At 38.7% G+C, this 17,668-nt stretch overlaps 1 protein-coding gene across 7 annotated transcripts in view; it reads left to right on the top strand.

The window, feature by feature from the left end:
- Window positions 1-17,668, top strand: part of agrn (agrin) — a 526,155-nt gene that overhangs the window by 434,321 nt on the left and 74,166 nt on the right. For all 7 annotated transcript variants that reach the window (XM_057830472.1, XM_057830467.1, XM_057830469.1 and 4 more), the window contains 2 exons: window positions 1,667-1,794; window positions 11,952-12,066. In XM_057830472.1, the coding sequence (XP_057686455.1) occupies window positions 1,667-1,794; window positions 11,952-12,066 (243 nt within the window). The remainder of the gene's footprint in view (window positions 1-1,666; window positions 1,795-11,951; window positions 12,067-17,668) is intronic.

The following is a 17,668-nucleotide window of genomic DNA, read 5'->3' on the forward strand; positions in this document are numbered from 1 at the left end:
CAATTCGGTGCCCGTTGGTGGTCCTCCCGTCACGAATTACACGTGGATGAGCGTTATTACAGAGCTCGTCTCGTGCGTTAAGTCTCCGATCAGCCAGCAGCGGGGCTTGCCCCTCACAACTCAATGTGACCGAACTTGACTATATAAAAATGCGTAGGGTAAAAATTTAACCACGAAAAGTGAACTGCGCGGTACCCCAAGTCACAGAGGCGTGCGATCAGTTTCACTTTCATGACTTTTTCACCTGTCAAAATTGTCGCCACTTCCAGGAGAACGAGACCCGCGAAACGGTTGCCCTGCAAGGCTCCACCTGTCTTGGCTACTGTTATGTACAAGTCATCTGGTTGTGGTTTCCACTTACAGGAAATAGACGCCTGCGGCACACCATGTTTCTATTTGTTATTTTCCAAGCGATGAATGCGCAACTGAGCAATGATTGTAACATCCCAAGTAACTATGTCAGGCTTTTATTGTCATTTTCTAAATATTTATTTCAATCACAACTCGGCGACTGCTCATAAAAGCCGAGCATGTCCTCAGTACCTTCACTCTAGCTCCCACGTGATGCTTTCACGAAAAAAACAGTGCTCACAAAACAGAGTTACTGACATCTGTTCTGGAAGGTGTAGTGATTTCGAAACTTCCCGCCGGTGAGTAATGAGTTTCCAGTTCAGAGGCAAACCGCTCGAACAATGACGTAACACATGAAGCTGCTCCTTTCTATTAATGCGTAGTCTACGCAAATGCAGGTGTACCATGCAGAAGTGGGAGGAGGCTTTAAACGCATCTTAAACGTAGTGCGGACAGGTATAAAAATAGTCTGCAAAATATTGCGAGAAAGTTATCCTTCCTAGTGTAGCCGTAGCCAGACATTCAATTCATTCAATCATCATGCAGAGTTCCTGCCAGCCAAGCCTCGCCCACTGCCCATAGACCCCAGAGGTGCACGGCACCCGATGGGCGTGATATACCCAGCCATTAGCCAATGGCTCGTCTCGTTTCGCTGTAGTGAAACAATGCACTCTCAACTCTGGATGCACTCCACCTCTAGATGAAATGGCCTAGGCCTAATGCCTAGTAAATGTCTGCTTCTATACAAGAGATGCTCTCACAATCTTTCAATCTCTGAGCACTTTTTCCATGTGTGGACAAATATTGCCAAGTCAATATGCGCTATCCCCTACATGCCAATAGGATAGATTTCATTGAAGGGCTTCAATAAACTGTTTATATACACTGTGTGCTTTAAGGTAATAAACTCAGTGCGAATGGTCTTTTTCCCTCATGTGTTGTGTGTGTCTATAACATATTGTCTTTTTACCCAGCCCTACATGCCTCAGCCAGCTTTTGGAATGAATCTCCGTCTGGTAAAAGAAATGAAATGGCCCAAATTTCCACCTTCTTGCCTCTGTCCCACATTTCACTGTCCACCTCTTCTACATCCACACCATTCACCACCAAATATGTGCCTCCCTTACTTTTACTGCCAGTCTTGTGAAAAACCCAATCAGTGGCACACACTAACTTGCCTTTGTCAGACACACACCAAGACACAATCCATCACTAACCCACTTCTGGCACTGTTGCTGAAAATGAAGTGCGTGTAAAGGCAGAAGGAAGTGAGATGGAGGTATAGGTTTCAGCATATCATCCTCTCTTCCTCTAGCCACCATGAAGTTCAGTGGTTTCCTGCACTTGGACCAGGTGGAGGGCCAAGAAATAGTCTACACCCCTGAGATGGAGGACCCAAAGTCTGAACTTTTTGGAGAGACGGCCCGCAGCATCGAAAGTGCCGTAAGTACAGTTATCACTGCCCATATGCTAGTTTGCATGCTATAGATAAAATTGAGAGAGAGATAAAATTGTATAGAAACAGAAAGTAAATCTAAGAGGTTTGAATAACAATAACCTGACACGGAAGATTGATTGTTCCTTACATTGTATGGATTTGTTCCACAAATCAATCTAGGAAAGATCCAAACGCGACCTGTTTTATGGGTTGAACCTTCAAAAATATACAGCTGCTGATTGCACTTGCGGAAACATCATTTCCTGTCAAAAAAAGCTATTAGTGATGTTCTTTGCTCCTCTTTGAATGAGGAAATTAAGTGTATCTCAAACAAAAACTCTAAGGACCACTTTGCATTCCGCCGTTGTATTCAAGCAGATAGTTGCTACCTGGTCACATCTGCAGCTCCCGTCTCTTTCCCCTGATTGGCTCGCCACCAGAAGGCGACCAATCCACATTAAGCCACAGTATGGCATATTGGTTCGCGAAAGGGCAAAAACATTGTTTCCCTTCAATAAAAGCTTTTCGTGATGTCTTTTTTCCTCTTCTTCTGATGAGGAAATTAAGTGTATTTCCGACAAAACTACAGAAATTGTCACCCACAAGAACTACTTTGCGTTCAGATATCGTATTCAACCAGATAGTTGCTTTCTAGTCATATGTGCATCTCGATTGGCTGGAACATCAGATGACCGGTGAAGTAGAGTTGGCCAGTAGAGGTTTACTGCATGATGAATTGATCAATCAGGAAGTACCGTCTTGCTTGCAAGGCTAAAAATAATTGGGAAAGATGGTGTTTGACTGACCTCAGACGTTCCAATAAACCCTCAGAAATCTGCTTCTTTATAAATGAAATGTGTTAATTTTTTGCATTAAGAAGAAATCAAAATCTTTAATTCAAAGGGTGCTCCCTGTACAATTTACTTTTCCTTGGAGCATCTAGATTTGCAAATCTTATACTTGAGAAATCAGATTTTACATAGATATGACTTCTGCATATTATAAAATAAATTCTGACATAGAGACAGAACGTGAAAAAGGACGGCGCCAAGTATACCGTAGGTTAAAAATAAATTGTAAAAATAAAAACTGTAGGTGTGCAGTTAAAATTGGAGCGAGGAAAAGTTTCAAACTGCTCCACCATCTAAAAACTTTACAGTATCATCGTCTGAAATCTGAGTGTATTTTCAATTTACTCGGCTCTCGAGTGAAGTGTAAAATAATAAATAGGTGCTTCAAAACATCTCGAGAAGATTACCAGCCCTAATTGACGTTGAAAAATGTTGGCATCTAAGCCCTTTACCTCCATTTTACCACTACATCGACTCTCTTCAAAGTTTTCCTGCGGAGAACCTCGAAGTTGGAGAGACCTAAGTCATCTTTTAAAGCATCATCTTTACCCCGAGCCAGACTAATCAGATTCGTCCACTCCTTCAGATTCGCTCAGGCTGCTTTCATTGCAGGTGTTGACACTGCTGAGTTCGCTAAATGGCGTTCAGGTTCATTGAAATGATGGAGAGTGAAATAGAACATATTTGCTGGCTGTCTGACTGAAGTATGCATTCATAGCACATAAAGGCATCAGCGCTCGACTGCTATTTTATGATATTTGTTTGATATTTTAGGTTGAGTGAAAGACATACAGCGCTGTCACAACATTTGAAGAAAATCATAAAGTAGTATCACTTGATGTGTTGTTATTCTCCCTTATTGAGCAAACTGCTCAGTTTTAAAAGGATGGCCAAAATAATTGTTGAGAGAGGAGGAGTATCATTAAATTTTTCAAAAAATATTGATGAAAAGGATTGTTTCTGAAGGCTGTGTAACACATATTAAGTTAAGGTTAGTTAGTGAGAATAATTTTGTTGAAGCGAAATTCAAAAGCCATGTCTGATTTTGATTGGTTAATTTTCCCTGTCCACTGTGAGGTTTTCTTTCATTAACACGGGGTACCAACACCTTTGAGAGTGTTTTTTTAACATGTGGTAAAACTAGCTGTTGTTTATTAGGGTTGTGACAAAAAGTCGAACTGGTGATATATCGTGATACTTTGCATCCCAAAAGGTTATCGGTCTGCTCATGCCAAGACTCGAGATATCGTTATAAAAAAGTGTCTGTTTTTTTGTTTTGTTTTGTTTTGTTTTAAACAAAAGAGGAAACAACAAGTTGCTACCAAAATCTTCCACCATAATAGAGTCTCAATTAACTCTTTGGCGGCCATTAATGGCATGCGACGCCCAATCCTTTAAGACCACGAAGGGCGAATGAACGTATGTTAATTTGAAACCACAGCATTCACAGTCACTCTTTCCGATTTTCAGGGCATTTACAGGTCACTTTCTGTTCATTTTACGCCATTTACATGTCACTTCCTGTTGAGTTTGGGTAACTCCCTTTTCATTCACTTCCTGTTCTGTAACCCAAAATCAACAGGAAGTGACCCATAAAATGCCTCAAAATCAACAAGAAGTGTCTGGAGGTAGATTTGTGTCTTTATTATTCAATCAAAAAAAAAAAGTTGCCGATGTCACACCCCCGTACCGGTGTCCTGTATTCGGCTTGGACTCCAGCAGAGTCCGATGACTGGAGCCCTGGTGGCCAATATTCTTGCTTCATACTTTTATGCCATTGGCGTAATCAGCTGCCACTCAAACACACCGGAACTAGCGTTGAAGTTGAATCTTTGTGTCAAAATGATTCAATCGAAAAAAAGTGCCTTCAAAACTTTTCCCACTTCAAAAAAAAAGTGCCTTCAAAACTTTTTCCACTTTGAAAAAAAAAAAAGAGTTTAAAACTTTTTGCTTTTCAAAAAAAGTAACACTTCAATGAAAAAAAAAATATATTTCAAATAAAAAAATATATTTTCAAAAAATATATATTTTTGCAAATGGTTTTTGTCTTTGATTAAAAATAGTTTTTTGATTAAAGCAACTTTTATTGCGATTGAATGATTTTGACACAAATGTCCTACCCCTAATATGGCTCAAACACAAAAAGGATTGCTTCAATCAAAGAAAACAGTTTGAATGAAAAATAAAGTGTTCAAATGCGTATTTCTGAGTCTCAAATATTTTTCACATTCAAACCTTTTTTTCTACGATTGAATTTTTTAAAATTTTTGATTGAAGTGATTTTTCTTTTGAAAATATATATTTTTTTGTTTGAAGCAACTTAATTTTTGATTGAATAATAAAGACACAAATGTCCTAGCCAAAATGTGGTCCAAACGCAAAATTACATGACTTCAATCAAAAATGGTGTTTCGATAAAAAAAAAAACAAAAAAAAAAACTTGACTTAAATAAAAAAAAAAAATCAATATAGGAAAAATAGTTTTCAAATATATTTTTTTGAGTTTCAAATTTATTTTTGCATTCAAACACATTTTTTTTTTTTGATTGAAATGACGTTTTCTTCGATTGAAAATAAATATTTTGATTGAAGCAACTTTTTATTGGATTGAAGCAACTTTTTTTTGATTGAATAATAAAGACACAAATCTACCTCCATAGAAGTGACCCATAAAATGCCGCAAAATCAACAGGAAGTGACTGAAAATCAGAAGGTAATGACCTGAAATTACCCAAAATTCTCTTCGTTCCACCGACGGCCGTAGAAGTGGGAGGGGCCCGTTTGGAGAGGGAGGGGTTCATTTGCTGCCACCCTCCCAGTTGAAATTGATTGAACATATACTAGTGATAAACTGAAAGCAGGAGGTTGGAGATAGCTTGTTTTTGTGTTTTTTAGTTGTTTTGTGAATATCCGAGAATGATTTCCCGACCAATGTATCGATAATCGTTGCATCGCCATATTGTGAGATTATTGTTAACATGAGCTTTGTATCGCAAATTGTATCATATCGTGAGGTACTCAGAGGTTTCCACCTCTATTGTTCAATTGCAAATCCTTGTTAAATTGTTCACTTCTGCTGGCTTATGTTTTAGGGTCTGAGATAGATTTTATACAAAGAATATTCTCAACGGTGTCAAAGAAATTATTTGTTCGTTGAACCGTAGACTCTTATTTCAATAAGTGATTGAAACGTGTGTAAAACATGGTGATTAAAAAGGGTGTGTTTGCCATGAGGTCCATAGAGATGCATTGAAACTGCTTGAATGTGTCCAGTGTGCAATCACTGTCATCATCCAGCCCTTGAAATGAATTCTTCTGTTGTTTAGGCGGTGCCTTGTTTCCCCATTAAAATGAGGCCTTGTCAGGATGTACATGTATGCGTTTGTGTGTAATCACAACATCTAGCAGCTGTTGTGTAAGTGTCACAAGCGTCCAGTGGGAGCTCCTCTAATTCAAAGCTATGTCAGTGCCATTGTTAAGAATTCTAGTTCGTGTGTGTCGGTTGTCAGCCCCCATAGCTACAGTATATAACACGCACTCTGCGCACACACAAGGTCCTCCCTCTTGAAAGAACTGAGTAGAAACTTTTACAATAATTTAAGCTACTATTACATTTGTGGAAAAGAGTTATAAGCCAAGGGCAGACATCTGCCAACTTTTTACAGCTCAAATTAGCACAGACAAACGGCACCACTTTGGGTCCATTTTGCAGTAAATGGGGGCCTGCGTGACGTCATCACTATAATATAAAAGTAGAATATCTACAAAACTATTGCAGCACAAACAAAGAATTTTACAGCACAAACAAAGTACAAATGAATGACACATTTTTTAGCCATTTTTAATCAAAATAAGGGGCTGGTTGACCTCAGATTGACCTATAAAAGAAGGGTTTTAATTAAAAATGTGGTTTTAATTACTACATCTCCAAAACGATGACAACACAAACCAAACAATTTCCAGCACAAAAGTAGAACCATCGATTGACATAATTTTCATATAAATTTGCATCTGACCGTTAGCCAACTTCACAGAGGTCCCATTGTGTCCTGAAGGCATTGCCGTCTTCTACTGTATGTAGCTTAGATTAGAAACTGTTACTGTAGATGTTGCGGATGATCAGGACAAAGGTACATCAGACGTCAGACGGCTACAGACCTGAAATGCACACATTTCCACTACAGTCATGTGAAAAAAATTAGGACACCCCATTAAATATTCAGTTCTTTATTAAAATCTTCTAAAATCAGAAAGAGACTTCACAAGTTTAATCTTCATGGGAGGTGTGGAAGGAGGAAGCCCTTGCTCTCCAAGAACAACATGAAGGCCGGACTGAAGTTCGCCAGAGTTAATGTAGGCAAAGACCAGGACTTCCGGAATTATGTTCTTTGGTCAGATGAATCTAAAATTGAATTATTTGGACACCAGAACAGAGGACATGTTTGGCATAAGCCCAATAGAGCAGGGCTCCTCAAATACAAATCTTGAAGGTCCACAGTTATTTTTTTTTCCATACAAGCATGGGTCCATTTATTAATCTCGGTCAAGTATTAGGCAGTTCGAAGGTGGTAAAGGTGGTTTTCTTTTGACCAAACAAAAATACAATGTACATTCTGAATAAATAAAAATCAACAAAACATTTTATTGATTTAAAATAAAAATACAAAAAAAAACATGCAAGTGCAATGTTCACAGATGTACACCAAATAACTGACAAAATCGTCATTAAGGCGCAAACAATAACTATTTACAGTACTTTTTGTAACTAAGACACTGCTGGACAAAAAAGAAAACATGCAAGTAGTACAGTACGTGTTCAGATGTTCAGAACATAAATGACAAGCTCTGTCATTAATCATTCCTTCCTTGTCATTCATTCGAACATCACTTCAGTCATACACTTATGTTTCGCCAATTCCAACTGAGTGAGCACTCCGTTGCAATTTGTTGTTCTGTCATAGATTTAAAAATAACCTTGCTTGACTCTTGATATGACTGCTTCAACCTGTTAATTTCTTGCCTTCTCAATTCTGATTTAGGAGTAAACTTCTCTTGAAAAGAGCTGTGCTCTTTAAAATAATGACGTTTTACATTTTTTATCAGAGCAACTGTCTTTAAACATGTTAAGCTCATAGGTTTGGTACTTGCAGTTGGTAAAATGGACGCACATTTGTCAGTCCATCCCTCATTGAAACGGCGATTTTCGTTGTCCTCTTTTCTTCTCTTGGTAGACTTTGAGCATGCCATTTTGTTAGATTCGGTCTACTGGTGGCGTGTGTGGTGTTAGTGAACGTTGCTTAACGTTGTGATCTTGAACGTTACCCGCATGCAGCAAGAGTGCCGGGGTAACAGGGAAATAAATAAATTACGTTTGCTCACAGTATGACTCACGTTCTTGGATGAAAAATAAAGTACACGACAGCATGTAGAAACAGATTGCAAAGTGCTGGGTGCGACTCGTGTTTGAGGTTGCTGACACTGCTGCTGTCCGTCCACGCTAGCTAGTAGTATGCAGGGCAGGCTCTCTCAGCCAATCAACGCATCCATGCAGGCTCTCTCAGCCAATCAGCGCATCGTTGTCATAGAGGTGACAACAGAAGTGAGAACATGGAAGATATTTGAATAAAAATGAAACAGAATTTAGCAATAGAATACTAGCGCATAGCGATATATTGGCGAGTCATACAAATGACATAGTATGTTGAAAAAAAAGTTTTGTTTTGTTTTTTTTTTTCATTTTTTCGGTTGTTCGTGGGTCCGCAGAGAGGTGTGCCGTGGTCCGGTCGTGGGCCCCGGTCCGCTAATTGAGGACCCCGGCAATACAGCATACCAGGAAAAGAACCTCATACCAACGGTGAAGCATGGAGGTGGAAGTGTCATGGTTTGGGGATGCTTTGCTATAGCAGGACCTGGCCAGCTCACCTTCATAGAATCTCTCATGAATTCTATCGTGCATCAGTGAGTGCTTGAGGAACTTGTGAGATCATCTGTGAAAAAATTAAAACTGAAGCAAAATTGGACCCTGCAACATGCCAATGACCCAAAACATGCCAGTAAATCCAAGGACTGGCCGAAAAGGAAGAAATGGGGGGTCCTGGAACGGCCGAGTCAAAGCCCAGGTCTAAATCCCATTGAGATGCTGTGGGGTGACTTGAAACGAGCTGTACATGCAAGAAACCCCTCAAACATCTCACAGCTGACACACACAACAACACACAATGAGTTCGGGCACAGAGAAGTCTTTGGCATTTCTGGGTGCTGTATATTCTGAACATGGGTATTGCTTTCAATGTTAGTGATTCCACTTGCATTTGTAGATGTAGTGATGAACTGACAATGGATTTCTAAAGTATTGCTGAGCCCGTATGGTAGTATGTTTTACACGATGATTCTGGTGTTTAATGCAGTCCCACATGACGGATCAGAGTTCACGGGCATTAAATGTTGTTTTTTGGCCTTGCCGCTTATGTGCAGAGAAGAGGAAAAAAAAGGAAGTGGAAATCCCTAAATTCCTTGTAATTTTTTGCTGAGAAACATTGTTTTAAGCCATTGATTGGATTATTCGGAGCTTTTTCACAATGTGGTATACCTCGCCGCATCCATTCTTGTGAAGAACTGAGCTTATCATGTTCCTTTTTATACCTTCTCAGATAGTGGGGTGCTCCCCCACAGAGGCCCCAGAGCGATGCCTGGAGTTGTGCATGTGACCTCGGGGAACATACTTTTTTGCCATACGGGAATAAAGTGTAAATGCACATCCACTCAGTGGGTGGCAGTAGTGCTCTCATTTTCAGAGTGAGGAAATATGACAAAGCGTATGTAGCGCTTGGCTTTTGGCTTTGACTTTTAAAATAGTGGGAGACAAGGAAAGTCCAGTCTATATAGTGTGTTTAAAAATGTTTGCAGCAGACAGCAGGAAGCCAAATCAATTAAGACGTCACTTAAAGACATTTGACCTCAATCGCAATGATAAGCCACTTGATTTTTTGTCAGCAAAAATGTGCCAAATATTGTCAACAATCGTTCCGCTTTGTCAGTGTTTCATCAGTAAACCAACGAACGCTGTTAGCATCATATAAGGTGGCATACTAAGTTGCTCAGTGGAAATTAACCCCACACCATTTTAAAGGAGCTGACACTGCCTGCAGCAAAACTGTCCCTCTGTCCAATGACACTGTCGTTTTTGTTCTATTTTTTTTTTTTTTTTTTTTTTTTTCTGGGTCAAATTGTTTGGCATATTGTCCTAGTGAGTTAATGCTGCTAATCAATTTTAATTTATTATTAATTGATTTTATAATATTTTATTTTTCAGTATCAAATGATCAAAAATGTACCTTGAGTGTATCTTAAACAGCTTGGATGTGACTTTTTTTTTTTTTTTTTTTTTTTTAATTCAGGCAAATTGATGCACTTTTAGTCTTTGTTTTTTTTTTTTTTTTTTTTTTTTTCATCAATGTTAATAAGGGTATACTTTATTGTAAGTTGATCTGTTTTTACTTTTTTTCTTTAATATTAAAAAGGACACAATGTTAAGCAGAGGTGTACTATTGATATTATAATTTCATAGAAAAATGATACTATTTACAGTGGCGACAGAGAGTTGGGGGGGTGAAAAGTTTACGTCTTACTTGGGGGGGGGTTCGTAACAGAAAATAAATGAGAAGCACTGTTTTATACCAATCATAACACTCTTTTCAAATTCTCATATTGGACGTGCTGAGTCAAAGGGATTGGTTATATGTATGTTTTGACAGCTTTCTGTAGAGCGGTCATGTTATCATTATTATTATTTATTACAGTGGTACCTCGGCATACGACTGTATTAACATATGATCCTTTCAGCATCCAACGTAAAATTTGATGTGTCATTTGTCTCGACATATGACGACATGCTCGAAATACAACGATTTACGACAGCATCACAATTTCATCGTATCCCCACAAGAAGGCAGCATGGCGGATTTTGTTATGGGAGTAATCTACATGGGTCCCAAGCAGGTTAGTGTGGGTGGTGAAAAAAGGAAAAAGACTGACAGGTACCATTGAAGTTAGGAAATGATAAAAATATTTTTAAAATATATATATATATTGCGTTTTGTGTGCGTCAGTGAACTGACTCGACAATACGGCCAAAATATTTCTACGATCTCGACAGTCGTCGAGCACATGTTTCCTCCTCTATCTCCTTTCACCGTCTCCTCCGACCTCCGTTCGCCAGTCTCCATAAGTTAAGGTGACAATAAAAACGCTTTTCCAAATTTTTCGATTTTTTTATTATTATTATTATTAGGATTTGTGATTATAAATTATTTGTTTTGAAATTGTGCCTGAAGTATTAATGAAGGATTTAATGTAGGTTTTTGGGCTGTGGAACGAATTAATCGAATTATAATGTATTCCTATGGCAAAATTCTGCTTGACATACGACCATTTCAACTTACAAACCAGGTCCTGGAACGAATTAAAGTCATATGTAGTGGTACCACTGTATTTGTATTATTATTATTGTTGTTATTAGAAAGGCATCGAAAGAATCCCTGATGAACAAAAAAATTTTTTTGAAAGTTTTAACAAATTTGACAGGGTTCGGGTGACCAAAGCATTCACATATGTTGCTGTGTCCATTACATTGGGATTTTTATTCGGCCGAAAATCACACACAAAAAAACTATTTTACACGTGGTATTTCTTTGAGAGCATCGGTCAGCCTCAGTCAAATAAGTGATACGCATTTTTATTATAAATTATATATTTGGCAGGCTCTGTGGCTGCATAAAGGGAAGACACGGTGTGTATTTAGGTTAGCGAATGTGATCAATCCATGGCAAAATGAAGAAACATAAAGGAAGAATGAAGAAAAACTTAAAATGATTCGGGTTTTCATTTCATTGCATGACGTTTTTGAAGCTCCAATTTCAAGACTAAATGTTGTCCCAGATTCTTTTTGTCAGACCAGAAACAGCTTTCAGAGCTAAAAGTGTAATGGCCTTAAATAAACTAGGAACTTTGAAGCTTCTTTGAATTTTGTTTCCCCGTATTGGGGCAAAACTAATCAGGAGCACGACATTTATCTTCAAGCTTTAGCCCTTGTCATGAGTTTAACTAAAATGTCAGGAGTTTTTTTTTTCCAATCTCACACACACACATTCACACCCTCACACACACCTTCAAGCAAGCAGATAGAGTACAGTTGTTGAGAAATGAAATTGGTTTAGTGATAGGCTGGAACTTGCTGCAAGCCTCATTCATTATCCTTTCTCCATGTCCATTTTCCCCCTCTTACGCTTTCAATCTTCCATTCTTTTATTTAGCTCAATGACCTATTCAGGAAGTCAGAGGTTCGCAGAGACTTCATGAGTGTTCGTGTGCGCAACCTGGCGCCCAGCAACTCCATCTTGGCCTTTGTGGAGGCTAATTTCAAACCAGGTAAGAACACAATTGACTTGAAAAGACTTAATAAGCACTAATGTAGTGAAATTAGACAGCAGTAGAGTAAAATTTGGAACAATTTAATATTGCATGTACTATAATAGCCCTGAAATATAAATATTTGTTTTTATTGTACAGTCAAGCCCCATGTATTGTCAGTTCCACAATCACAATTTCACTCTTAGGCTAAACTTTTTTTGTTGTTTTCGGAACGCAAAATGCGGTGAACATAGGTACCATGGGAAGATTCTCACGGTCAGGATTTCAGATTTCCAAAGCACGTTTCTGTTAACTTTGACTGCACAGCACTCCTGCATAGCTACACATAACTAAGCAACAAGAAAAAAAAATGGGGAAAAAAAACAGTTGGAGAAAAAATTTTTACAAACACGTCTGACAAAGGTACAGCAATGTTTGAAGATGATTGTACGCATTTCGAACACTATTCATGTGTTTTGGGATCATTTTTTTTAGGGGTAATTTTTGCTCCAATCATTAATAAAAGAAATATAAGCATCATTTTGTACAACTTTGTACGGAAATTTTGGTTCAGTCTCTGTTCCAACGGATATTGGGGGGTTGACCTTATACTGTACGAATGCTACAAAACCGAACTTTGTTCTCTTCCTCTTGATGTTCTGTTTTGAAATTCTATGTTGGGCAGCATGCAGTTGGATATGAAACCGTTGCACCTTTCTCACATAGTGAATATTTATGATAAACTCTCCAACGCTTTACTTTTTCTCTCAAACTATTGATTAATGTTTACTGTATTTTTGCAACCATAGGGTGATATTTTTGTATTTAACACACAAGGCGCACCGCTTTATTGGGCGCATGAAAAAAAATCTGCTCGCATGCGCGCTAGCTAGGGTAACCACTTGCCTGGCTCTGCCAGACTATTCTCCCTGTATTTTTCAAACACTGAGAGAAATAGTCTGGGAACCATCCCATTAACGGCCTTTCGAATAGGTACAAAATCAATCGACAAATCAGATTCGTTTATTTGTGTGACGTGTTCTTCACGAGCAACGTCACTCTTGCGCGTCGAAAGTCGTCTCTTCAACAACACAGGTGGTGAACGGGAGAGCCGAGAATATGTTCCAATCCACGGTAAAATCAGTTTTAAATTACCAAAAACACATCGACACGAGTCATTGACAACAGTCTGTCTCGCGCTAGCCATGTCGAATAAACTCCGCTCTCTTCGTATGTTTACTTCCGCGCGCAAGTCCCTCGTCCTGCCCTCGCCATTTTACTAACGTCACGTCTGCCCGTCGCTGATTGGTCCACTCCGCTGTCTGTTTGCTGTGGCTTGCTCCGCCCTGGAAATTGTATCCGCGTGAATGGTGGCCAGACTCAATAGCTGGAACAGCGGTGAGTCTGGTGTACCAGGCAAGGTAACCACTTCCATAAGGTCAAAATGGCGGACATGTTTAAAAAAAAAAAAAAAATCAACATAATACATCAGACTTGCGGTGTATTTTCATTAAAAATAAAGTTTTTTTGTATGGTTTATAGATCATATTTGTATAAATAGTAAAAATGACCAATTAAATGTCAAACTTTTTTTGACAATTTATTTAGTTTCCAGTATTCCAGTGTTTTCAAATTGCAACGTGCCCAAGAAACAATCTTATTTTGAAACGGTGTTCTGCCAAAATATGCTACACGGCAAAACATCTACCAATGTCCTGCATGTTAAAAGCAGCGAGTACTCATTATTTTCAGTTTTACTGAGTTTCTTTTTACCTTTACGTTGCCTCAAACAACCTTTGCCGTGTGTTTACCTCTGAAAGCTTTTAAACCTTAGATGCATAAGTGGGTCAAAAATGACCCTTTGAGGTTGTTTTCTTGAAATATATTCGGAATGAAAAAATGTTATCAATTCATATTCCAGGTATTCTTCAAAAAACATGTTTTTGATATAATGCCATTGAAATTTTTGATTAACTTTTTATACATTTGAAGAAATTGTCATTTTTGTATTACTACCCTAAGCTTCCACAAGTGGGTCAAAAATGACCCACATGCATTTTCTATGGAATCCAATGGGAATCTTTCATTCTTATCAACTATGGCTGTCAGGAATAAATTTACCGTGGACTAAGTATGTAAAAAGTGACATCCCTTAAGAAGATTATTTTACACAGCAAGAGCTGATACGTGTACTGTAAGTATAATGTCCATATAGTATTTTGTGTGTGTTTCTTTCATGACTCTTTATTATTATTTATCAACAAATTAACATACTTCATAACTAGCAAGCTAACTAAGGCTAGGTTGATACCGCAGGTCCTAATGCACAATTCCGATTTTTGTCATATCTGTTTTTTGGCGTTCCCGTTCAGACTGCCTTTGTCTATTGGGCCTGTTCAAGTATCACACATGCGCTCTAATTCGCAGTCCGAGGTGCGCTGAGCAAACTGGCCCGCAGGCGCATTGGAGCAGAGAGAAAACCAAGCATTGTCAGGCTTATTCTCAACCCATTTTATCTTTTTTGTGACTGTTGTCAAGCCCGCTCCTTCCCCAAAAGCCACGTTCAAGCTAGGCGCTAACACTAATGCACAGCTGCACCGCTACCGTAGCACCCTGTCTCGCTCACTCTTTGCTGATGTTAATTGCTGCATGAATTCCAATTTGGGGGACTTGACAGTTCGGACTGCAGCCATATTCTTGAAAAATGTGGCCCGGAGGGGATTATAACCACATACGAAAGTTTGAAAATGGTCCACTTTTATGCGACTTTTCCCATTGAGTCGAGTCGGTAAAACACGAAAAAATCGGATTTGTGCTAGATTTACAGCTGAAATGGTCCTACAGATGTGTAATGATAGAGAGGCAGTGACAGGGTTGGACTCAAGTGTCGGAAATTTCTGATTATGAGGACCCAGACTATTGTCCAGGTGACAGAAGCAGTTGTCCACCTGGAAATCAAATTGAACAGGATCAATCTGACTCATAAGATTCCACTTTTGTGTCCTCTGAAAAAGAAAGTGTCCACATCATGGCCAACAGACTGAGTTGGTAGGGCTCTTACTAGAGAGAATTATTAGAGAGAACCCAGGGCAGAACACAGAGCCACAATATCCTCAGAAATCGGTCAGTGCCTCCACAAGGGCTTAGCACCGCTGTCTCACCAAAAAGATGCATGGGAGCTCTTCATCATTGATGATAAAATACAAGGAAGGATGAAGTCTATTGCTGTTCTGTTTTTTTGTTTGTTTGTTTGTTTTTTAATGCCCAAAAATGTTAATTGATCATAAAGATATTTCCAGCTTGAAATCATTCTTGTGTAGCCCTAAATATAATACTAATGAATATACGAGTGATTATTCTTCACCAAAATGGCATAAAAACACATTGGTTCTAATATGGGTCATTTTTGACCCACTTATGGAAGAGTGGAGGGTCCAGTGACTTGTGCATCTAAGGGTTAAGTATTGTGGTTTCTTTTGGTCGCTTTAAAGCAGAGTTTTTATCTGTTGACCATATTAGTCACATAGTGTATTTAAACCACCCTAATTGGATATCCTTACATTTAAGTGTTTTCCTAAGGCATTTTTAATGCGTTCTTCCTGTATGCATCTAAGCAAAACAAAATGAAAGCACACAGTAGGCAAGGCAAGGCAAGGCAAATTTATTTATATAGCACAATTCAACACAAGGCAATTCAAAGTGCTTTACATCACATGAAGACCATGAAAATCACATTTAAATCAACACAACGTAAAAACCAAGACAAAACATCGCATTTAATCACAGAATAAAAATAAATAAATAAAAATAAAACAAAAATAAAAATAAAGCAAAAACTACTACTAATAATAATCATTGAAATCAGCAATGGAAATAAGCACAAGAGGAATAGAAGGCAGGTAGATTGAAATATATAGACAGTTATGGATATGCAGTGCTAAACAAAAGCATTTTTAGCCCTGATTTAAAGGAGCTAACAGTTTGAGCATACTTCAGACGTTCGGGTAACTTGTTCCAGAGGTGAGGAGCATAATAACTAATAACTAAATGCTGCCTCACCCTGCTTGGTTCCTGTTCTTGGAACATGCAGAAGACCCGTTCCAGACGACCTTAGGGGTCTAGATGTCTCATAGGAATCTAACAAGTCAAGCATGTATTTTGGTCCAAGGCCATTAAGTGTTTTGTAGACAAGCAGTAGTATTTTATAGTCTATCCTTTGACTCACTGGAAGCCAGTGTAGCGATTTCAAAACCGGTGTAATGTGGTCCAGCTTCCTTGTATTTGTGAGGACTCTGGCTGCAGCATTCTGTACTAGCTGCAGCTTCCTGACTGATTTTTTATCAAGACCTGTAAATATACCGTTGCAGTAGTCCAATCTGCTGAAAATGAATGCATGCATAAGTTTTTCCATGTCTTGTTGAGTCAGAAGCCCCTTAATTCTGGTTATATTTTTTAGGGGGTAATAAGCGGATTTAGTGACGGACTTTAGATGGCTATCAAATTTTAGGTCTGAGTCAATAATTACGCCAAGGTTTCTGACTTGATTTGTAGCTGTAAGTGACATTGTGCTAAGTTGGCTGCTTATCTTTGACCTTTCCTTTTTTGGCCCAAAAATGATCACCTCTGTCTTCTCCACATTTAACTGGAGAAAATTCTGGCACATCCGTTCATTGATTTGATGAATGCATTTACTCAGGGAGACTAAGGGACTATAATCATGTGGGGACACAGAAATGTACAGTTGTGTGTCATCTGCATAAGCTTGATAGGAGATGTCATACTGTTCCATTATCTGAGCTAACGGAAGCATATAGATGTTAAATAAGAGTGGTCCAAGAATTGACCCTTGAGGGACTCCACACGTGAATTTGGTTCGTTCTGACTGATAGTTTCCAAATGACACAAAGAAATCCCTATCATGTAAATAGGATGTGAACCACTGAAGAATAGTGTCAGTAAGCCCTACCCACTGTTCCAATCTGCTGAGTAGTATGTTGTGATCAACCGTGTCAAATGCGGCGCTGAGATCCAATAGTAGAAGAACAGATGATTTGCCTGCATTGGTATTCCGACGAATATCATTTAGGACTTTGATAAGCACGGTGTCGGTGCTGTGTTGTGGCCGAAATCCAGACTGAAATGAGTTAAAAAGATTGTTTCGCAGTAGTACTTAAGTTGTTAAATTCACCATTGGTTGGACATTTCGCCGGTGTAAGATATTGTGGCAGAACAACGGTACTAACAAAGAACATTTGTGACAAACAAAATTCTTAAGAACAAGATTTTTTTGTGTTTTTTGTGTTGTGTTGTGTCGTCATCAAAAAGAGTAACAAAGTACTCACTTCAATTTAAATCAATCCACAAATCCATCAAAATCCTTATCTTCTGCATCCGAATTGAACAGCTGGGCTAGGTCTCCATCAAACACGGCAGGTTCCCTTCCCAATTTTGTTTAACCTAACGCACACCCCGAACTCTATAACTCACGCAACCTTCTCCCTTTAAGGTTGTCATGCCTCTCTCACTTACGTCCGTCTTTTAAAAAATTGCTCAGTAAGACAGACACATTGTGGTACTCAGTAAATAGGCGAACAAGATTATTAGGTGCACCGCCAATAGA

Source organism: Corythoichthys intestinalis, chromosome 2 (genome assembly GCF_030265065.1).
Source record: "Corythoichthys intestinalis isolate RoL2023-P3 chromosome 2, ASM3026506v1, whole genome shotgun sequence".
Classification (NCBI taxonomy): Eukaryota; Metazoa; Chordata; class Actinopteri; order Syngnathiformes; family Syngnathidae; genus Corythoichthys; species Corythoichthys intestinalis.